Below are 24,383 nucleotides of genomic sequence, written 5' to 3'. Positions count from 1 at the left end.
GGAAAAGAAAAGCTTTGGATACCATCAAAGTTAATCAAGATCCATTTTAAACAGGAGAAACTTCTTTTTTTCTAAGAAATTGCATTTATTATAATGAATTTAGTCAGAAAAGGTGAATACAATGAACTTCTGAAGGACTGTCTTTTCCACCCTGCATACTAGAAAAGCACACAAAACATACACAAGCTTTTTAAGCCAAGATGAAGGAAAGGAAAATTTGGTGGTTAGCAGAGGGTAACAAATATATCCATCATCATAAATGTCTGTATTTCATCCTGAATTTTTAAAAGGAAAGGAGAAAAGGAAGGAAGGAAGGAAGGAAGAAAGAAAGAAAGAAAGAAAGAGGAAGAAAGAAAGGTTTTAAGACCAAATAAGCAAATAAGCTAAGGAACAAAAAATGTATGGCCATAGAGTATAGAGCACAATGGAAATATATTATTACAAGAAAATTATATGTGAAATATCCAAATATATTATTTGAAAGAACATCATGATGGATTATTGTTTCATATACTAAATCCTGGAACAACATACAAAAAATGGAAAGGAAGTATAGCCAGTAATGGATGTACAATATATTAAATTACAGTTGTCAGGAGACACTTCTTGATGAGGAGAAATGATAGGTCATCCAAAAAGGTATATCCCACGAATTGTATGGAGACCTCACAAAGGTAGTGGGACTGTTTTGTTCTTGTCTTTACAGGAAAACAGAAAAAAAATCTCCAAAAAGCAAAAAGACACCAAACATGTATTTGTCTAAAAAACAAGGATAGCTATCCAAAAAGAACCATCATACAAAGAAGAATCTGATATATGGTAAAATATTTATACTAAACTCTTTTCTTCTTACTTCCCAGCACAATCATAGTTCCAATTCACATAAAAATCAAACCTGGCTTTGGAGTTGAACTGGGTCCTCCTTCTCCAAATTCATACGTGTTTTTAAAATGAAGTTCAGAGTTTCTGTCTCAAATCAAAAGACCATTGCTATAAGACAAAAGAAAACAAAATCTAGGACTATGTTGTCTTAATTCTGTCTTCTCTAAAATCCTAATTTTCCTCATTCTTAATCTCATCCTTATTGTTACCTTTCCCTGTATGTTTACCTATGGAAGTTAAACTTTCTATGCTGATATTAATGTTTAAGTTCTCCACAGTGAACAAAATAATTCCTAAGAGCAATCTTTAAACTCTCAGGAAAGAAGATGGGGCCCCACTTCATTGATTCCACTTGATTCAACTTGATGCCTTTGAACTAGCAAACACCATCAGAAAACCAGTTTGGGAATATAATGCTCTAGACAACTCTAGACCAGCTAGCTGAAATGGTGCATCTTCTTATTACACCCTGGCCAGAGCTTTGGATAAGAACTCAGTCAAGCATCTCCTGCTACACAGAGACTAGCTACAAATGTTACAGCTAGTCTCTTGAGACTTTTTGTCACTAATTTTTTTTCCTACAAGATCCCATGGAGTCTTCATCATCCCCTTTCAGCAGGAAGTAATCCTAAGAAAACAATGCCCCCCCGCTTCCATTTTTCAGGTCAAGTGTAAGCTCTTGGCTATTTTTCCAGCACCATAGCTTCTGCCTGCCACCATGCTCCCCACCAGGATGATCATGGACTCACCCTCTGAAACTGTAAGCAAGTCCCAATCAAATGCTTTCTCATATCAGTTACCCAGGTCATGGTGACTCTTCACAACAACAGAGCAGTAACTAAGACAAAACTTCATAGCTGTCCCCCGTGACATACTTCCCCACACCTTCTATGCTTGTCCAAATAGCACCCCTAAGTATCATGTATTCAAAAGCCCAAACCACCTCAGTCAACCAGGATAGAATTCAGAAACTCAAAGCATTCTGTCAAGCTGCATCAAAACCTTCATGAGGGCTGAGAGATGGCTCTGTAGTTAATAACACATACTGCCCTTCCATGGGATGATTCTGATTCTTAGCACTCATTGGGTGGTTCACAACCACCTATAACTCCAGCCTTAGGGGATCCAACACCATCTTGTGGCCTCTGGGGGCACTCCACTCACATGCACAGAATCACACATTGATATACAGACACAAATAACTTTTAAATAAAAAATTAAATTAAAAATTCATGAGACAGAATGGTAGTCTTCCTGAGAGAGCTAAGACTTCCTTCTCTTTTTCTTTTAGGATCTGTGAGTTGACAGCCACAGCTGAGCAAAACAGTGTCAACATAGTCCTCATAAAGGAACCAATAAAGGTCGATAAGTGGGGATATTACAAAATAAGAGTGTTCTCTGCAACAAATAGTCTTTTTCTTATAAAATGCAAAGAACTACACACTACTGAAGATTGTCTACTTTAGAACTGAGCCTGAGTATGCAGATACACTACTGTCTCTAGTATTCATTTTTAAAACCTTAATTCATAGTGGCTTCATAAGTCCACTACTTCCTAGATGTGTGATCTTACACTAAGTTTTTATGTCTTATCCTTCCATATATAAAACATGGATACTAATTGTACTGACTTTAGGATTGTTCTGGGGTTATTATATATGCTATAAGTATTTAACATTATGCTCTCTATGTAGAAGACCCTCAATAAGTGTCAGTTGTTATTATTACTACTATCATTGGTAAAATGTGACTTAGGAGAGGATCCCCTTTTGTCCACACCTAGCTAGGACTCAGCTAGGAGTCAATTGAGTATCTGTAGAACTCACTGGGGATTGTATTTAGGTAGCATTGTGAGACTAGCTTCTGTATGGTTTTTCTTAAAAACAAAGAAAATATTGAAAAAAAAGGAGACAGGAAGAGAAAAGAGTGGGAGGGAAACAAAGAAGGGAAAGAAAAGAAAGGAAAGAAGGGAAAGCTACAGTCAGGTTTTAAGTTTTTCATTACATTTTTTTTTGCATTTGGAAATCAGAAACTAGAGTTGTGGAATAATAAACATTAAATATTTAAAAATTTTACAAACAAGAGTAACAATCACCACCAAATCCTGACATACAAAAACAAGGAAGTGCAGATACTGTGGATTGCAGTGGGATCAGATTTACACATGGAAATGAATTATCAGGAGCAGGAGGAACACCTAGAGGAGATTCAAGGAAGGGAGGAGAATAGAATGAAGCAACGGGAGCAAATGGACAGACAGAAACACGTACAGAAGGACAGATGGGTTGGAGGTGAAACAAGTACCACTGGGTGGACGTTCATTAGGTCATTCTCACAACAAGTGCCCCCGCTGCTCCCCCTCCCCACCAGAAGGTGATAAACCAGCCAATGGAAACAGAGCTGAGAGGAGTATACTTCACGTAGCAGGTACTTATGGAGATTTTATTCCACATCAAACTCCTATATATATTATGCCGGGATTAGTCGTAGTTCTCTGAAATGAAGGGACAGTAAGAAGACCACATGGTGTGGACTGTACCCCAGTGACTGTTTCAGCCAGTTGTAATTGCCATGCTCATCTGGAAGCCGAGTGATGCCAGTGACTGAAATGGGTCATGGGAAGAGTGGGTTCTTGTCCCGGCATGTCATTATATGACCTTGATTGGCCAACCTCTAGGTCTTCATTTCTTTATTTGTTGAGTGTGGACAAGAATTTTCTGTCCTGATTATTTCACAGGGGCCTTGGGAAGATGAGCAACATGGACAGATATATACCCACATACTTCCATAAGGATGGATTGCTCAAAGAATGTAAAATTGACCTTGTTCTTTTCCCCTGAACAAAGTGCTGGGTAGGTGGGGGTGGGGGGAGTGTGTATGATGGCATTGTGTGCAGAAAACTCAGTGACTCAAAGAAGAGTGTTTTTCTCCTCAGTGATATATGGTTGTGATTATTACTGCTTTCCCTGTGATTTTAGTCATACCCTTCTGTTTCAGAAATGCCAAAGGTGCAAACACTATTCCACTGCAATAATCTGTCACCGTGGCTGCCCTAGCAAGATGCACAGACACAGTTCAGTAATTAAGCTTTTCAATAGGCATCATAAAGTTTCATTTTGGCAAAGGCTATATTTATCAGTTAACAAGTATTAAATAACCCCGCCTCTCAAGCCATTTCTCACTAGAACATGTGCCTTTCAAAACACAGCAGCTCTCTTTGCCTGGATTGACTAATAAAAGTCCTTACTTGGATATACACTGGTGATGTGTGGTCTTGTGAAGTAGAAATACACCCAGCACTGTTGGAAGCACCGCTGACTCCCGTAGTCTCAAGGCAGTAATGGTGGACAGTCTTGCCCTACAGCCTTATAGCATCCTTCTAACAGCTACCAAGACATGGATTTCCTTAGCTATTTCTTTTCTAAAGGGCAAGAGGCAAGTGGAAATGGGAAGGCAGTAGGGGGCTTTGGAAGGAGAGAAACAGTGAAGTGACAAGGATCTAGGTATTGGGGGGGGGATCTGCTCACTTTGTCAGCCTCTAACAAAATGTGCAGAAGTGGCAGGATAACATGCTTGGAATGAATAGCTATGAAGCATGCTAGTCAGGGCCTGGAAGGAGGATTATATAACTAATCCATCTCACACATTACAAGTTCTTCTTCACTTGTAGGACATAAGTATGCCACTGTTCTTAAAGGTTCACAACACTTTCTGCCCAACGGCTTCAGACATATATCTGTTTAAAACAAAATAATAAAGGCAGTTTTGAATGACTTTTTAGACACTTGAAAGAAAAAAATAAAGACAAATATTCATCAAACATGGACAGGTGTCATGCAGTAAATCACTTTTCATTACTTTATGTCAGAAACTACATTTTTGTTTTTCCTTTCTACGCTTTCAAACAAAGTGACACCAGCCACATGCAGGCATTTATAGTTTTGAGTTTTGCTCCTTTATTGCTAAAATGCAAGATATCCTCAGATGCGAGAGGAACAGGTCCTTATTTGTTGATAAACCAGAAAGGTCTGTCAGTGTCTGTGTAGTATGCATGTGGCAAGAACAAGCAGGTGAATGTATTAAACACTACCGAGGGACAAACTCTTTGGACACATTTTTTCTTGTTTAGGAGTCTGAAACTACTGTTTGTTTGCTTTCAACATGAAGGAACACGGGGCTGGAAACGTAGTTAGTGGGTAGAGTACTTGCCTAGAATACACAAAGCCTTGGGCTCTGTACTCAGCACCACATGAACAGGGTGTGGGACTGTGGTGGTTTGAATGAGAAAGGCCCCCATAGGCTCATATATTTGGGTATTTGATTCCTAGTTGATGGAACTATTTGGAGGGGTTAGGAGGCGTGGCTTTGTTGGAGTGGATGTGGACTTGTTGAAGGAGGCGTGCCACTAGGGGTGGGTTTTGAGGATAGGTGGGACTAGGAGTCAAGGAGGAATCTGGGAAGAGAGACAGAAAGAGAGACAAGGTAGCCCACCAGAGGAGTAAGAGGTCAGGTAAGAGAAATACTTAGATTAACAATTATGGGTTAGATACTTAAGTCAGAGCTATCCAGTAAGAAACCAAGAAAATAGTCAACAGCTTCATAATTAATATAGCGTCCTGTGTGTTATTTGAGGACTACAATTGTGGCAGAGCCCAGGCGGAGGAAAATTATACATATGGTGTCAGAAGTGAAATCATGAATTTCCACGTAGAATGACATAAGATTAAAAGGGATTTTAGAAACAAAAGAACAGAGGGAAGAACGGCTTCTTGATAGCAGCATTTTTCTCAGGTGGGCTCTGTTTTGCTGGAGACAAGCAGAGACTCATGTGGCTCGCTTACGGGAGTCTTCCTGACTCAGCATAAGCAAAAAACAAAAACAAAAACAAGGTTCTTTTAAGAGGCTCTACTAACAATTAAATGGTGTGCACGAGCATCTGGCAGTGGCAGTGACCACATCTCTAAGCCAACACCATGCTGCTAGATGTCAGCACAGGCTAAGGTGGTGAACAGGAGTCAAACTTACGCCCTCCATGTTGGAAAACCAGAGACTGTTTCTGCTTTAATTTTAGCAATGTTCTTTAGCCTGTATAAGGCACAAAGACTTACAGTAAAGTCAGATTCAGGTAAAGAAAAACCTCTAAAGGTTTATAGTGTGTTTAAAATATACGTAAGATTAAGAGAGAGAAAATAAAACGGCATAGTGGTAAATAAATAGAGAAGCTGGCTGTGGTGGCACACGCTGGTAGGATCTGCTCCAGAGGCAGAGGCAGGTGGATTTCCAGAGAAACCCCATCTCAGAGAAATAAATAAAAGTAAAAAAAATAGAGTAGTAATTATAGATAAATAAGTAAGCCATGTAAAGATGGAAAATACACAGAGTCTGGATACTGTATGCTATTGTGCTTTTCAGTTTTTTGATTGCTAAAGAAGGAAAAACTGCTAAAGTATACTTGATTACAAATGCTGCTGAATTAATCCAACTTATATATTTCAAAAAATACTTTGACCTCTAATTTCAAATATAAGAACAAGTTACTTGGAAAAAGAGTTTTTGTTTATGTTTCCACAGAAAATGGAAAGCTGTGGATTCTTTCCAGGCTTCTGTGGTTTGATGAACCAAGACCCCTGGAAGCAATGGGTCAGATGTTCCAACAATTAATTAAGACAAGATGATACAGCCTTACAGACCACAAAAATGAGGACTGTTAGAGGTTTCTGAGTTTTGTCATGATCCCCATGGTATGGACAGCACCCCCTATCAGCAGGAAGCAGTTTGGAATGAGCAACGTCCAAATTCCCATATTGTTTATAAATCTTTGTTTTCATTTAAATGGGGTTGCTTATAATCGGTTAATGATCACAACCAATCTCTTTTTAAAGGTAAAAAGGGATTATGGTTTAGAAATGAATATTTTGTATTGGTATGGTTTTTCATTTATTGATACAATGTCAAGGTCAATTTTTATATGTATATTTCTCCTCTTGATTAAGTATTGTGCTTATACTGATCTTTTAAAACATAATGCATAATTAAATACAGACTATAGATAGTTACTTTTAATAGACAGAACTTATAGTTAGGTAAGTTAGCTTTTCTAGATATATAGAGATGTATTTGAGATAGATAGATAGTCTTTCAAACCTTTCAAAGACCTTCAGAAAATGATATTTAAAACGGTTTAGGGTTTTTCTTGACAATGAGAAATGTCTGCTCCTGACAACACCAATTATGTTTGAGAGGAAGATGGACATCAAAGAAACTCGTTATGGAGTTTGCTTTCAACATGACAAGATTAGCCATTTAGACAAGAAATTGCTCTTGCCTGGACTGCTTGACTGTTGCTGTATGAACTGGACATGTAGGACCCAGACTACTAAACTCAAACAGTCTTTCAGGGTTCCTGCTTCTACAGGACATAGAAAAATGAATGACAGACTGCCAATGCAGATGGACAGTTTAAAATTTCCTGTTTTGCTGAGAAGTCTTCCAGACACACTGTGGCCTATGGGCTGAAGATGGATGCCCCAACATTACAGAAAAACTTCAGGTAACTGTCCAGGCAGCAAGATGTCTCTGTCAATCCTAGTGTTTATATATTATCCTTTTGTGGTCTTTGATGGAGTTGAAGACAATAGCTATAATTATAGTTTTCCCTAGTTATGATAAAAAATAAGCTACATATAAGACTTTAGACTCACAAAGATAGGATAGATGTTAATGGACAAAATATTGTAGTTATGTTCTTACTTGATACTGTTCTGTTATATATAATTTGACTATATTAAAGTTAAAACCTTTCTTTTTATTTAGACAAAAAAAGAGGAGATGATGGGAAAGTCCTGTGTATATGTCAATAAAGCACTGTTGGCCAATAGGGAAGCAAGATAGGGGGGCAAGGAGTCAAGGAAGAATCTGGGAAAAAGAGGCAGAAAGAGAGACAATGTAGCCCACCAGAGGAGTAAGAGGTCCAGATCTTTTCTCCGGTAAGAGAAATACTTAGATTAACAATTATGGGTTAAATACTTAAGTCAGAGCTAGCCAGTAAGAAACAAGCAAACGGCCAACAGCTTCATAATTAATATAGCATCCTGTGTGTTATTTGGGGACTACAACTGTGACAGAGCCCAGGCGGTGGGTGGAGGAAAACTATACTCTACATATAATTACATCATTTCTCCTATCCCTTCAGTCCCTCCCGTGTCTACTTCCCACTCTCAAATTCATGGCCTCTTTTTCTTTAATTATTATTGTTACATATATGTATAAATATCAAAAGAAAATATGCTGAAATCTGTTTAGTATTGCTTTATGTATGTGATTTCAGAGCTGACCAGCTGGAACTTGATAACCAGTTAGGAGTCTTCTCCCTGGGAAAGACGAATTTTCTCTCTCTCAACATTCCTTAGCTACCTATAGTTCTTTGTTCAGGGGTGGGACCCCATGAGGTTTCCCCTTTCTACCTTAAGCTGTCCACTGGTGTCCTTCTTCAGGTCTTGTACAGGTAGTTAACACTGCTGAGGTATCCTGAGTGCAGCTTTCCTGTTATTTATAGGAGGCACAATTTCACAGCAGATTTCCTGGTCCTCTGACTATTAAATCTTTTTGCTCACTCTTCCAAAATGTGTAGTAGCTGTCCTGTAGATATACCCACTGGGGCCGGCATCTCATAGTCAGTTATTCTTTGCCTTTTGACCAGCTGTGACTTTCTGTAATGCTTTCTGTCAGCCACAAAGAAAGACTTATTTGATGAGTGGTCAATATAGTTTAGATGAAGTCATGGTAAATTATGCTGACAATGCTACTCCCAGAGCCATAGGTGAACAAAAAACCCATCATAAGGCATGAGAAACCCCCTTTTCAGTTGTTAGCCAGGAGAATTAAAGAGACATCCCCAAACAATATAAGCTATTGATGTTGCCTCCTAAAGAGTGGAGATAAGACCTTATTGTTGAGGACACTTGGACACAGTACACGGGAGGAATAAGGCTAGATCTGACCCGAAAGCCTCCTCCCTGAAACAAGTTTTCATAGTACTGGGAGGTGCTATACAAGCTGGCTAACAAGGGAAGGAAGGGCCAATAGTCCTATCCAGCTGTAATACCTATGGCCACAACAATGACCAGCATGGCAAGATATCCTTAAAGCAATAGTATTCATATCTTGGTGGTAACCAACTGTGTAATAGGACTCAAAATCTTCTCAACAAGATGAAAATTATGCCTGATACTAGAAACCTAGTTAACTACCCCAGGCACATAAGGCTATAGATCTTAGAGGAGAACCTACTACCACCACTTAATAAGGCAGCAGAACTCCTAAATGTACTCTAAACCCTTATACCCACATTTTTAAAAGACAAACTGTCATTAATGTGCTTTCCAAAGTCACAACAAATAGCTTGTTTGGAAGCCCGAGGCTTATTTTCTTCAGCTAGCAATCATGGGACCAGATACTGAAGTATATGGGTGACATGCCATACTGCTAAGTTAGAAAATACTGACAGATTTTTAAAATCTATTTCTGTTCAGTAGGACTTTGTTGAACAACAGACAATTCATTAGCTGTGGCACAGTCCAAGTGCTATAATGGATAGCACCAACCACAGTGATCTAGTGTTAAAGACAGATAAACTTCCTCTCAGTTCTGCTTAACTTTTATCTCACATATGAAGACTGGAATTTGATTTAAGGCTAAAAAGTATTGTGTGACTTGGGAAATGAAGACGATTCATGCCACTTTCTGTCAATCTGTAGGGTCCCTTTGTGGGTCAAGCTGTTCTTCAAACTGCAGTTTAGTGATATATGTGACCTACTACTCAGAGCCTTAATAATTCAGAAAGTAAATGAGAAACAAAAATTAATTCACATCTTAGAGAAATCTTGTATTTCAATTATTTGCAAAAATGTCAATTCAAGGATATGTGTGAGACTTTATAATGATTGTTCTTTCTTCAGAACTGAAGTTTTCAAAAGGATAATAAATTTTTGGGCCCTTGAATGGGAACTTTGATTTAGTATAATTCTGGGGATGGGTTATTTGTTCCTCATTAGCACCATTTTAATCCAAGAAGGATTGGTCATGGAAAATCAGAGAAGCAGCAGAAGGGACAAAGTCTAAGAAATTATCATTTTACTATGGGTAGTAGCTATCAAAATTATAACATTGTTTTTATATTTCACATGAGAAAATGACAGTTAACTGGAAACATTTTTTCCAAGTAGTTTCTCTCCACAAAATGGAAAACAGAGTAACTAATAACAGAGATCTGTGACAACAAAAAAATCCCAAGTCAACGTAGAAACAAGACCCTAAATGTGATTCTTCAGAGCTTCCAGGACACTCAGGGCTGAGGCAATGCAGCCATCGAAGTTGGAATGAGTAAATCCATCCCCTCCACACACCAGGGAAGGGTTGAGGTGGAGAGTCATCTGGCCGGGACAGTTGGCAGCTGAGTTTATAACCTGAAAGAAGCAAAAATGAAGGAAAAAAGGTTGGAGTTGACATTTAGTGTGTCACTGCACTGTCACGGCAATGCCTACTAGGCTTTTGATACCTGGAAAAAAATAAAATTTTACACATGGAAAAAAAAGACTATCCCAAAGGTTACCTCTTGCCAAAATATTTGTATACATGTTCTCAAATGCTTAAAATTTCAATTACGAAGTAACTGGAAATGCGGTCTGAATGCTTATCTGCCCTCTCCAAATTTGCATGTTGTTATCCTGTGCTGGATAATTTTATGTTAATGTGACATAAGCTAAAGTCATCTGAGAGGAGGGGAGCACAAGGCAACCCTCTAAGGCATTTTCTTAATTAGGGGAAGACCTTCTTGATGGGGAAGACCCAATCCATTGTGGGTGGTGGCATCCCTAGGCTGGTGGTTTGGGGTTCTACAAGAATACAGGCAGAGAAAGCCCCGAGGAGCAAGCCAGTAAGCAACCCCTACATGGTCTCTACATCAACTTCTGCTTCCAGGTTCCTGCCCTTTTTGAGTTCCTGCCCTGACTTCCTTTGATGATGAACAGTGGTATAGAAGTATAAACCAAATACTGCTCCCTTAATTTGCTTTTTGGTAATGGTGTTTTATCACAGCAATAGTAACCCTAACCAAGACAGCTCCTGAGCCCAATGGTAATGGTATTAGAGGAAAGGACCACTGGGAGGTGAAAGGCACTGTGTAAGATTAGTGCTCTTATAAAAACACAGGGGGAGTTGCTGAAAGCTTCTACCATGGAGCACACAGTTAAAATCTACCAACTATGAAGAAGCAGATCCTCAGCTGACAGTGACCCTGTCAGTGCCTTGTCCTTGTCCTTCCCAGCTCCCAAGAAGCACTGTGAGAAACATGCTTCTTTTGCACACATGGCACACTAAGTCTATGATACTTGTTAAGCAGGGTGAGCAGAACTAGACATCTATCCTCTCTGCCCCTCCTTCCTCACGTATTTTCTGTTCACTGTTCTCAGAGGTCTTGTCTCAGCACATCCCTGTCCTAGACCAGAGAGTGACTTCCTTCTGATATTTACTGAGCACCTCCTATGTGTTTGGAAGGTGGTTTAGCATTTGTAGGCTGCATTTCATGGGTATATCCACCTATGCAATTAATTAAGTGCTACCAATCCATGTAGGAGATTGTGTTGAGTCTGATGGATGCGTGGGCTTGAAAGTTAAGGTCATTCCAAGGAGAAGCAGCATATGTAAATGCCTATTCTGTAGGTGTTTAGGAAACTACAGAGGAATAGGTTTCTCTCTCTCTCTCTCTCTCTTTGTGTGTGTGTGTGTACACACACACTTGTGCATACATGAATGTTGGGATAGGGGTAGTGTAGAGGAAGGGACATGGCAGAGAGGACAGATAGAAGGCATACAGACTTTCATACATTAAAGATGTAATAACTAATAAGAAAACTAGCCACTGAGTATGTAGAATATGCTACTTAAAGGGAGGACAACAGGCTGAAGGTAGAGACCTATTTTACTTTTTTATAACAAGATCTTTGAAATGATAGAGGCAGAAGTTATTTCCAGGAAGAGTATTCACAGAGTTGAGTGGATGAGGCCATAAGGGAGAGTTAAATTTAGTTATGTTGGACACTAAGCTGGTTGGCTACTGAACATCCCAAACTCCATAGAATACCAACACAGACAAGCTTAAGACAGTGGGAACCCAGCCGGCCTTTATGCCAGGGCTTTATCACACTAAGTATCACATGGTAGGTCCTTGTCCAGTGGCTTCATGGAGGGTAGGTACCAAAGTAAGGGTTTAGAGGATTTGCTTCCTCTAACATCGGGGAAAGAATGAAGACATATAACCCAGGAGTATCGCCACCTAGAGCAGGCAAGAGTTCTTTCTGTACAGCCATGCCACACATGCAAACCAGAGAAACTTGAATTTCCACAGGGCTTTTTCAGCCCTATATGTATTTTAAATACAACTATTGAGATGTGATTCCTGGTTGTGGCTGGAAGCATAGCCAAGGGCTGTATTATTATGAGAGATTGTGGTTTTGACAATGACAGGATCCTCTCTTTCAGGACGCTCTGCTTCACATGGCTGAAGACACTTGCCAAAACATACTCCACGCTTTCATATTTTCCTCACTGGGTAATTCCACCTTTAGTGCAATGGGATTGATTTCATCCAAACTGCTGGCTGGCTAATCAGTGGCCCACTTTTTCAGCCATGTGATCTGGCATCTGGCATTTACTATTGAGTAAATTAAATTATATGGCACCGATGAATTACCAGCTCACAAGTGAGCAGAACATTTTCCCCAGAGCTCCCTTCTGCTTATTATTTGTCAGTTTAAGAGTGCTCAGGCTCATTAGGGCTATGGCTACTGGAAGGAACTAAAAACACCACAAGTGGGGATATCATGGGTGTGTCTATTCCTCATATACTCTCTACGTAGATGTGGACCAATGAGTTATACCCTGTGTGTAAATTTCCTAGGTACATAAAGCTAGATAACTACTTAAAATGCTTTGTTTTTAAAATTATACATTAGGTACTGGGCTTTGTCAACTTGACACAAACTTAGACATACTCGGGAAGAAGGAATCTTAATTGAGAAAATGTCCCCGTAAGACTGGCTGGTAGGGAAGTCGGTGGCACATTTTCTTGCTAGGTGATTGATTTGGGAGGGCCCAGCACATTTGCTTGGTGCCATCCCTGGGCAGGTGGTCCTTCAATATAAGGAAGCAGGCTGAGCAAGCTAAGAAACAGTGATCCTTCATGGCCTCTACTTCAGTTTCTTCCTTGCTTGAGCTCCTGCCCTCACACCCCTCAGCTATGGACTGTTACCTGGAGGAGTAAGATGGAATCAATCCTTTCCTCTCCAAGTTGCTTTTAATCATGGTGTTTTACCATATCTATAGAAACTCTAAGACACAGAGATACATACACATTCACACATGCACACACACATTATTTTCATCATAACTATACATCTTTTGCAAATACAAAAAGTTAATGAAGATATATACTGAATAAGTAAGTCTTTCCGAGACTCCTTCCTATGATGACACAGAGCTGCTGACCCCTGACAGCCATGCTCTCCCTCATACCGCCCATCTTCTCTTAGTACTGTCTAGAACACGGACGACATGGTTTTCTTATGAGTGCATCATTGGGTTCTCTTGGGGTTTTCCCTTGAGCCACCAATAGCCCCTCAGTAGGTTCAGATCATACATTATAGAAAAAGAGTTTAACTGGAGTTTCTTTTTAGTGGAACAAAAGTTTCCAGACTGGCCAGACTGCTTAAACAATGAAATAATTTGTGGTTCAGGGCTTACCCGCTTTAATGAGAAAATAACCAGGTTCACATGTATGAAACCCATATCTTGACTATCTCCTGGCTCCTTGTTGGTATCTTATAATGGGTGAAATAAGACAAATATTAAATAGATTAACAGAGGAGATGTTCATAGTAAGTACAAAAAGATAATAAAAGAGTGCCAGCACCCTTGAGGCGGGGCCTGTCCAATGTACAGAACCTCATTGTCTGGATTTTAATGTATCCAGACACATTTGTTCATTTTCTCAGTCTACCTAAGTGGACAGCATCATGTAGAACGGACAGGAATAGCTACTAATCAGAGAATCGATTCTGTATCTACAAAGGTAAGTGTATTGAATCCAGAGCCTAGTCTAGTGTCTCCAACAGTGCCACAGTGGATCAGGGTGACATGTACAGGAACTCCGGACAGACGTCACTAGTGGATTGTACTGTTTGTTTCCACTGAGTGCAGAAGTGGCTGTAACACCTTTGCTTCAGTGCTCCAAGTAGCACTGCCAGTTGATTAGGATCCTATACACCAACTATAATCAGAAGACTAAAGAACAAATGTAATAAGGAATACAGGAATAAATTATTCTTTTTTTTCTCTTTCTTTCAACTAACGCTAGGCCTCATGCCCCACCTTTCTACACACTAGAGATCTTTCAATATGAAGAAAAAGGATCGGAGCAGAGTCACTTCCTCTACGTTGTAAGTCCAATGACAGTTCTTTGTAAAATCCTTGAAATTTCCCTACAGACTATTGCCTTTTCACAGAATGTCATTCCTGGCTCCCAACTATATTTGGAAAGAAAGCTTTGTCTGCAGGTGTAGTTCTGCAGAACCACATATACAAAAATCAGCAATTGTGGGAAAACAGAGTTGGAGAAGATGACTCCTAACCCATGGCGCTCAGAGCCAGGAGCTAACAATACCATGAGTGTCACAGTGAAGCGGTTAGCAGCTCCACTTTCCCAGCCTCCATATCCAGCTGTGGTGACCCATTCTCTGCCACCAAGCCTTGCACTTTGTGCTTCTCCTTAGAGATGCAGGCTCTGGAAGGTAGCTGCTTTTAAAAGAGATGATTTTGATATAAATTAAGAGATATGATCTGGGATGTAGGCTTTTTTTGTCAATCTGCCATTTTGGTGTAGAGGAAGTGTCTTTATGGTTTCATCACCTGCGCTTGCATCTATGTTGAAGAACCTGGTATTGTGGATATCCCTACAACTCTTGAGATCATTGAAAAAATTACTGTTTGGACAGAAGAAGGCATTTCTGTAGAATTTTCAGTTTTTTTCCCTACAATACTTCACATCTTCCTTCCTTCTCCTTTGGTTTTGTTTTGTTTTGTTTTTTTCGAGACAGGGTTTCTCTGTGCAGCTTTGTAGACCAGGTTGACCTCAAACTCACAGAGATCTGCTTGCTTCTGCCTCTTGAGTGCTGAGGTTAAAGGCATGTATCACTCTGCCCGGTTTATACTTCACATTTTTCATTGTGAAAAAGCATGTGTCAATCACTTCAAAACATAAGCAACATATCTGAAACATGTGTGGATCCCCCAATATGTTTCTGATGGCACCCAGTAGTTCTCCTTCTCCACAGTGAGGGTATTTCAAGACCCCCAGCAGATACACAGGATAGTACCGTGCAAACATGAGTCTCTCTCACCACTTATGGTTTGCTCCCACGGTTCCTTTACAATGTGTAACTGAAGACAAAAGGTATTTCAGAAGCGAGCAATTCATACTCATAAAGTGACACCCAGCTCCGAGGAGCCCGACAAGTTCTCATGCAGCCTCTCATCTGTCCATAATGGGAATCCATCATCTACCATGTCCACGCTATATGCACTACCTGCCTCATAGCAGTTCTTCCTAGACCTTTTATTACAGTGATGGTACTTTAGTTGTCTTATTGTGCTTTATTTATTGTTAATCTTCTGTTGTGTCTAAGTTATAATAAAAAACACCTTGACACTTTTTGTAAAGGGAAGCCTTTTCCTTGCTAGCCGCTTTGGTTTATCACCCGCCGGTCACCTGGGCTCTACCGCGTTGTAGTCCCCAAATAACACACAAGACGCTGTATTAATTATGAAGCTGTTGGCCTTGCTTGTTTCTTACTGGCTAGCTCTGACTTAAGTAACTACCCCATAATTGTTAATCTAAGTATTTCTTTTACTGGAGAATAGTTCCGGGCTTCCTACTCCATGGCGTTACATCTTGACTCTCTATGTTTCTCCTACCCAGAGTTCTCTTGGACTCCTAGTCCCACCTATCTAGATTCCTATTGGCCAGCAGTGCTTTATTGACATAGGACTTCCCCAACAGACACTAGTACATAGGTACACAAAGAAAGCAGCGTTTACATGGGATGAATTGCTATCTTCAATTTTAGGCATTCATTGGGGGTCTTGGCAAGAATGATTCGTGAAAAATGAGAATATAGAATGAGGTAATTTGTGTGGAAAAATTAGCTCTGTAAGAGATTGGATAATTTTGCCACATTATTTTATTTTATTTTTGAGACAGGACTTCTTTGTGTAATAACCCTAGCTGTCCTGGAACTAGCTCTGTAGACTAGGATGGCCTCAAAATCAGAGATCGGCCTGCTTTTGCTTTCTGAGTGCTGGGATTAAAGGTGTGCACCACCACTGCCCGGCCCCACATTCTTATATTCCATTCCAGTGAGTCACTTTAATTCCCCTGAGTTTGTATGAGTGTTGGTAGCAGAGATGTCTAAGTCTTCATTTGTGACTTTAATAGTAATACTATATCTTAAAAAAACAGAAACTTTATTCATTCTGGTAGACTCATTCAGGGTGACTCTTAAATTTTATCTGAACTCAGGGAAACTGTATTGCCTCAGAGTTGCACATTCACTTGCCTGAGGTAAATTCCAACTACTAATATCCTCTATCCGTGGTATGTAGTGGCCACACTGGCAGGAAAGCAGAGCTATGGAGGGACAGATGGACACATTTTCACAGCTCTTTGCCTTCTCTAGCACACTGATATGGATGCAAACCTGGGCCATGGTAACCGAGGAAGTGTGACATAATGGCACATGTCTTAAAGGCTTGTTCCCATACAACATGGGCCTGTAGGAGGAAGTTAGGCCACGGGGATGTTTGAATTTTGACCCCTCCTGTGCTTCTCAGTTGTTATGAAGTGGCAATTTACCTCTTCGATGGCCTTCCCACTACCTTGTGTAGGTGACTATAGACTAAGGGTTCTCCAATCATTAGATAACATAAATATTACCCTAGAAAGTTCTTTTTTTCACAGCTATATTGCCCCAGAACCACAAAGCTAACTAACAATGGATGTGTCTGTTGGGATATAAACACATTTACCTTAATTTCAAAAGCTGGGGAACCTAATAGTTCACACTGTTGTCACATTGTTGCTGCACTTCAGTGAAGTCAAAGATTTTAAGTAGTGTTTAAGATAAGACACACATGATAAAAGCTTATTTGAAAGCTACACACATCAGAGAGTAAAGAGATCACTTTTTCTGGGTGACTGTCATTCAATGCTCATGACTTTAAAATTCTTTAAATATTCTCTATGTGCTTATGTTTTGTGTTATACCAGAAGCAGTATACACAGAGTACATATCTGTTACATCTGTCTTTGTCACTATAACACTAAGAATAGTGTTAAAACTATCTGTTAACCACACACTTAATATTATGGAAAAGTGACTCAGAACTGGAAAAATAATGACAAATTGGGGGTATTTATTGCACCTTTTTGCCCAGTTTTAAATCTCTTTCTTTGAATGATTCACCACATCTGCTGGTGACTTCTAAGGATCCTAGTGCCACCTCATCACATGCTGTAGAACCTAATAGTCATAAAGAGTTTTCTTTACACACGAGTACCTTCCTATGGAGAAGGTCAAATTTGATTGTGCTGTCTGTATTCTGTTTGTCACCTCATCTTTCCCCTGGTCTACCCATCTCTTAAATGTTCTATTATATTTAACGGTGATTTCATAAGCCCATTTCTTTGTTGCCCTTTAGGGAAAGTCTTACAGTATTATGGATGCTCGGCTGCAAAGCCTTGTGTCTAGTATGACAAGGAGCTGCTGTAAAATTACTACTGGCTACAATATGTCCTCAGCATGGGAGAAAATGATGCGGTTTGGTCAACTCTCACTGGGGTTGTTCCCTTTATTGGTATTTGTGTATCCAATTTTAATAAACCATTGGGCAGATGCAGGATGAATGTGCCACAAATCAATGATATGACCACCAGAGCAGCTCCAGTGATCTCAAACTGCATAGGACACACTTTGCTGACATTAAGTTTGATTGCTGAGGTCTATATTGGGTCTCTTTTAAAGTTCTGAAAGCACTGGAGCAGCCTATTTCGATAGACTTTATTCAGAACAAGCACACATAAAGAACACCATATGGCTTCCTCCAGCACCGTCTCAGTTAGAACAGGCAACACAATAGTCACAACACATGTCCCTTTAGAATTTGTAATTTAATGGAAAACTGCCCTGCCATTTAGCAACTTTCAGCATATTAACTCATTAATTATTCAAATATTTGCCTTGTTCCTAGGTGCCGCTGGGGACTATGAAAGGTGAGAGGGCACATAAATTTTAATTTCATCTGAGTATAAATGTTCTACAGCAGTCTTCTAGTGAACTTGATTGCTTGAGCTTGTAGAATACATAGAAGTGCTGGATGCTGGTGCTGCCTTTAATCCCAGCACTTGGGAGGCAGAGGAAGGTGGATTTGTGTGAGTTCAAGGTCAGCCTGGTTTACAGAGTGAGTGCCAGGAGAAAGCCGGTCTCAGAAAACCAAAAAAAAAAAAAAAAAAAAAAAAAAAAAAGAAAAAGAAAAGAAAGAAAGAGAGGCAATAGCGTTTCCAGTGGTGAATCCAGAGATAAGACGAAAAACTTTTGTTTCCAACTCATCACTCCTTCTCATGTTTAACTCGATCAATGCTTAATTCTCCACTCACTCAGCACTTCTGCATCCCCTCTCACATTCTCTGTCCATTCGTCCTTTCTGGTTCTCCTTCCTGTTGAATGGACCTAGGAGCTTTTTCTCTGAAATGGAGGATTAAGGTGGAAAAGGATTTTGGGGTCTTGAAATGAGCTGGCTTCTACTTTCATTACCACAAAAACGAAAGAGTTGCCTTTGTGCCCTTATGAGAGACAATGATGGATTATAAAAGGCACAGGTAATTTTAAAGTCAGCTTAATTGAAGTTAAAATTAAACACAGTAAAAACATCCATATGTGGACTATTCTGTAACTTTGGCAGTGTCCACAGTCATATAACCACTATTATGTATAATATGGAGAACATTTCAATCTTTAAATCATATTCCCTCATGCTCTTTGTGGTTAACTCCCCTGCCCCCACGATCACTTGTTACTGTATGTTTTTCTTTATTAGAGAGTCATATAAGAAGACAGTGAATCTGACTTCATCCATCCAGTTTAATGCTTCTGAGATTTATGCATATTATTAAAATTTTCCTTTGCTAGCTTTTATATGAGCCATTGTTTTGGATGAGTAGTAGTCTTTTATTGAAGTTCTAAACTGCATGCCCCCAATAGCCAATGATGTTCAGTATTCTCTCTCTCTCTCTCTCTCTCTCTCTCTCTCTCTCTCTCTCTCTCTCTCTCTCTCTCGTGTGTGTATGTGTGTGTGTGTGTGAGCGCACACATGCCTGTGCTTACTTTCTATTCATCCCTCTTTGTATATGGTAAATAACATAAAATTCACTAATAGGTACATCCATTGGCAAACACTAATCTACTTTCTTCTTTTCAAAAAGCATTTTTATTAGCATTTAAAAATTATATATATATACATATATATATTTATTATTTTTTGAGACAGGTCCTGGTTGTCCTGGAACTCTGTAGACAAGACTGGCCTTGAAATCATAGGGATCCACCTACCTCTCTCTCATGAATTTTGGGATTAAAAATGTGCACCACCATGCCTGGCTTTTAAATTATATTTTTATTATTTAAAATAATTTAAATTTAAATATATTTTGTTTATATTCCACCTCCCAAGTCCTTTCAGATCCTCTTCCTCCCTCCCTACCCAACTTTAAGTTCTTTCTAAAAAAAAAAGAACCCAATAAAATAACAAAACTCCTCCAAAACAAGAAGAAAAAAAAACAAAACAAACAATAACAAAACCCCTCAAGGTCCCCCAAACTCAACACCCAAACTAAAAAACAAAATGAAACAAAACAAAAACAAAAAACTACCAAACTGTAACCAAATAAAAGAACACAAAAAACTGTGGAGTCCATTATAAGTTGGTCAACTACTCCTGAACATAAAGCCTGCCATGGAGTGGCTGATATATTCAGTGTTGTGTCTGGAAATGTCCATAGTGGAGATGTCACATAAACGGAATCATTTGAGATATGACCCTTTGCCATTACTTTTTTCTGTAATGGCTTTCCAGGTTTGTCTATGAGCTATCATCTATCATTAGTTAATACTTTTTATGTCTGAATTGCAGTTCAGTGTATGGATATGCCACATTCTATCAGTTGATGAACATTTGGGCTGTTTATACATTTAGGTATTTGAATACTGCTGCCAAGAATATCTGAATACAGTCAGTTTACTCTTTTGAGTTTACAACTAGCTGTTGAGTGGAATGACATGATCATAATTTACTTCTATGTTTAACTTGGAACCACTCAGCTGTTTTCTTAAGTTGTTGAACCACTGTATATTCCTTACAGAAAAGTGAAAACATTTCACTTCTCCATATCCTCACAAATATTCATTGGTTGTATTTAAAAAATTATAGCCATCCTCAATGAAAACTATTATTTTATATAATTAACATATGTTAATAAATCTACAGCCCTAATGGTTGTAAGTTCATGGTTTATGTTACTGTGGTCTTGCTATGCATTTGCCTGATGAATAATGATGTTGAGTACATTTTCATGTAATCATCTGTATTTCTTTGACATCATGTCCATTCAAGCCTAGTTTGTTTTTAAACTAGGCTTTCCCCCGTTTAGTTGTAGGATTGGGTTCTTTATATAATCTCTATGGATATTCTTATCAGATATATGACCCACTAATATTTTTTCATTTGTCCTTTTACTTTCTTTTATAAATATTATTATTTCCTTTTTTATGTTATGGGTGTTTTGCCTGCAGGAACATTTGCGAATATTGTGTATGCCTGCTCCATGTGGAGGCCAGAAGAGGGTGTCAGATCCCCTAGAGGGTGAAGGGAATTTGGAGCCAGGTCCTCTGGAAGGTCAGCCAGTGCTCTGGCCAGTCAGAGCTCTCATCTGTTGAACCATCTCACTAATCCCTTTGTACTCTCTTGATAATCCTTGAACAAAGGTTTGAATTCCAATATAGCTAAACTTATATTTTTTACTTTCATTGTTTCTATTTGTGTGTGCGTGTAATATTTATAAGATTGCCAAATATGAAGATTTACCCTGTTTTTTTTTTTCTAGGAATTGTCTATTGTAGTTTGTGTTTTCTATTTTGTGTAGATTTGGGTATGTTGTATGAAGCAGAAGCCAGCTTTGTCCTCTTGTTTATGGAGATACAATTGTTTCCGTGTCCCTGCTGGTGAGACTCTTTTTTTTCTTCCTGCATTTGATGGACTTTGGAACATTGTCAGAAATCAGCTGATTACATGTGGGTTTGTTTCAGGACTCTCTCTTCTGTTGTCAATCTCATCCAGCCTTATGTCAGTCCCACTTTAAATTGATAACTACAGCTTTAGTAGTTTTCAAACAGAAAAGTGTGAGTCTTCCAATTTAGCTTTTCTTTTAAAAGATTGTTTTGGGATATTTAGGGAACACTTGAAATTCTATTTGAAAAATCTTGAGTCAGTTTTCTAAATATAGTATTTATTTTTAATTTTATGTGGTGTGTGTGTGTGTGTGTGTGTGTGTGTGTGTGTGTGTGTGTGTGTGTGTGTGTATGCAGACATGTAGTACAGTGCTGGTGGAGTTCAGAGGCATTGAATCCCATGAAGTTGGAACTACAGGTGGCTGTGAGCTACCAGCCTGGGGTCCTCTGCAAAAGCACCACCCGCTCTTCACCTCTGAGCCATCTTTCTATCCTCTTGAATAGGGTCTTTTATTGCTGCCCAGGCAAGCATGATCTGGATACAGATCAGTAGACTTGAGCATCACTTTGGGTCTTAGTGCCCCTGACATGTCTAATCGTCTTTCAATTCATGGCATATTTTGGTTCGCTTAGGTCATTGCTCCTTTCTTTCAACAATGTATATAATTCTTGGGTAAAATTTTCATGACCCACTGATTAAATTCAAATGTCTTCTTTAGTGTCATATTTGTCAAATCTTTTGCCCACTTTTAACTAGTTGAATCATCTGCAGTTTTGGTTTTTCTGTTTTTTTTTAAATTACTGACTTGTGAGAATTCCCTATATATTTGGGAAACTAATTTTTTTATGAGATATATGCTTTTCTAACATTTTCTTTTTTTCCTGTGGTATCTTTTCATTCTCCTATGGTGCCTTTCAGAAATATGGCTTTTAATATACATCAGATATAATTTATAATTTCCTTTTTTAATAGTTTGTGCTTTTCCCATTCTGTCTAAAAATGCTTATGAAACCCAAGGTCATACATATTTTTCCTATGCTTTCAGTTAAAAATTTTATAGCTTAAGGTTTATGTCCCTGGTCCACTTTCAGCTCATCCTCAAGAGGATGTGAAGTGGGTTAAAGTGAAGTGCCTCAGTTTCTGTTTTCTGCTAGCTACTTATATCATAATAGGCACAGTATGTATCAGAAAGCTGAGTTTTCCCACTTAAAGCAGAGACAATATTTACTTCCTCATATCATGACTGATGTGAGTATCAGATGGGGACAGTAGATGAGAACTATCTAAAATAGAGTATGAATGCTAGTATGATTACTTCTAGGCCAGGAAGAACGGATGGCAATGTGTCACCTTAGGGGAAAGTGGAATTCAAAAATTGCCAGCGGTTAGAAAAGCACAGAAAAGGACTAGCTTTTAAATGGGGTTATGTTTGATTCTAGTTCTCTTTTTATTTCTTAGAACTGTAATGGTCCTGGAGTTCTCCAATCCTTAACTCACTTACCTATGTGATAGAGAAGAACCTAAGTCTCTTGGGGCAGGTAAAGGAGTGAGTGAAACACAGATCTCTGACTTACACCAGGTAAGGGACCAATAAATTTGGAAAGGAGGAGAAAAAGAATGGAAGGAGGAGAAAGGAAGGGGGAAGGGAAGGAGAGTGAAAGAATGTAAGGGGGAGGAGGAAGGGGAAAGGAATGGAGGGAGAATGGAGGGGGTAGACATATATATATCCCTATCTATTTCTGTCTCTTCCCTCCCTCTCTCTCCCTCTCCTAAAAGTTCACGTATTATTGGAACACTCTGCTGCTATCATGGCCTGTTCCTCTCTGACTTCCAATCCTGGAATACACAGCTAAAATGGCCTAAGAAACTATTTCTTATGGTTTCTTCCAAGTCTGCTCTGTGCTTCCAAACAGAACTTTGTGTTGTACTGTACTTCACCTGACTGTATGCTCAGTGGTCACCCTTTCTGATTGACTGTATGGAAACTTCCTGAAGGATGAGAGATGTCTCTGAATCCAGTACAATTACTGATGCAGTTAGAATTCAACAAATGTGTATTGATGAAAATATGAATATATTACTAATTCCTAATGTAGTATAACAAGTTATTAACTGAACTTGTTAGTTTTATAGCACAACATCAATCTTTACTCTAAATAGGTCAACTAGACTTAATTTTCAAGAAATACTGCTGGAACAGAGCTACTTCTAGAGTGTCCACATCTGTGCAAGAGCATCCACCATTTAGTTTTAATACTGGGTTCAGATGAATTTGAATGTATGTAATATGTGACATTTTCTTCTCATTAGACATTTAAAACATTTTCTATTAAGTATTGCCATTTAAAATAATTTAGCTATTTTGAGTAAGTGTGATAATGACTAAATGACAGGGTGAGTCCCAGTAGTGCCTGAGAAAAAATGACTTCATTAAATGTACATGTGTTCAAACATTTGACAGTTCATACGTTATGGAATTTTGTAAAAAGATGAGATATTTAACTGTATAAACTTCAATTAAACTGTGACTTTAAATTGCTAAATCAAGGATGATATTTCTCTGAATGATATCATTGCATGCTTTGTCGTAAGGAACTAAAGGAAATGGCCAGTTATGTGGGAGATGACTCAATGGAACATTTAAAATGACACTTGCCAGGCTTCCTGTTGTTGCTAAATTAGCTCACACCATATTCTACCTCTACCAATATGCCAAAGGTCTATGGACATATGGTATATAAACAAGAGAGCTCTGTGGCCATAATTTTATGCCAGGAAATGTTGGCTCAAGACACAAATGTGTTAAATTATCTCAAACACCAAAAATTGTACAAGTTAGTTTAGGAAAATGGCAAAAATGTGGGAAATTTTCAAGTTTAAAAAAATGACAAACTGATAAAGACAGCATTATACTACTGTCACTTGTCCTGTTTTGATGCTGTCCCACAGTTCCTTACAGACTGTGGCTAAATTCCAAAGCCTTTGGCATCAAATCAGTTCTGGAACATCCCATTTTGGAACTATTTATGTATATGAAATGAGAAGAGAGATATTCTCAAAAGAGAAGAGAATTAAAAAATAAGAGGAAAAGTGGGATGTGCTGAGAGGTA

The 24,383-nt window shown here is 38.8% G+C and overlaps 1 protein-coding gene across 3 annotated transcripts in view; it reads right to left on the bottom strand.

Moving 5' to 3' along the window:
* The window catches only part of Rnls (renalase, FAD dependent amine oxidase), a 301,883-nt gene that overhangs the window by 39,949 nt on the left and 237,551 nt on the right, over positions 1 to 24,383 (bottom strand). For 2 of the 3 annotated variants that reach the window (XM_021225074.2, XM_005063687.4), the window contains one exon: positions 9,998 to 10,346. The exons of the other annotated variant lie outside the window; for it this stretch is intronic. In XM_021225074.2, coding sequence (XP_021080733.1) covers positions 10,054 to 10,346 — 293 coding nt within the window. In that variant the 3' untranslated portion in view covers positions 9,998 to 10,053. Of the gene's footprint in view, positions 1 to 9,997; positions 10,347 to 24,383 lie in introns of those variants that run through there. 3 annotated transcript variants of the gene reach the window in all.

The sequence above is a fragment of the Mesocricetus auratus genome, unplaced genomic scaffold (assembly GCF_017639785.1).
Source record: "Mesocricetus auratus isolate SY011 unplaced genomic scaffold, BCM_Maur_2.0 Super-Scaffold_4256, whole genome shotgun sequence".
NCBI classification, from domain to species: domain Eukaryota; kingdom Metazoa; phylum Chordata; class Mammalia; order Rodentia; family Cricetidae; genus Mesocricetus; species Mesocricetus auratus.
The sequence above is the reverse complement of the archived record's forward strand: the minus strand, read 5'-3'. Positions and strand labels throughout refer to the sequence as shown.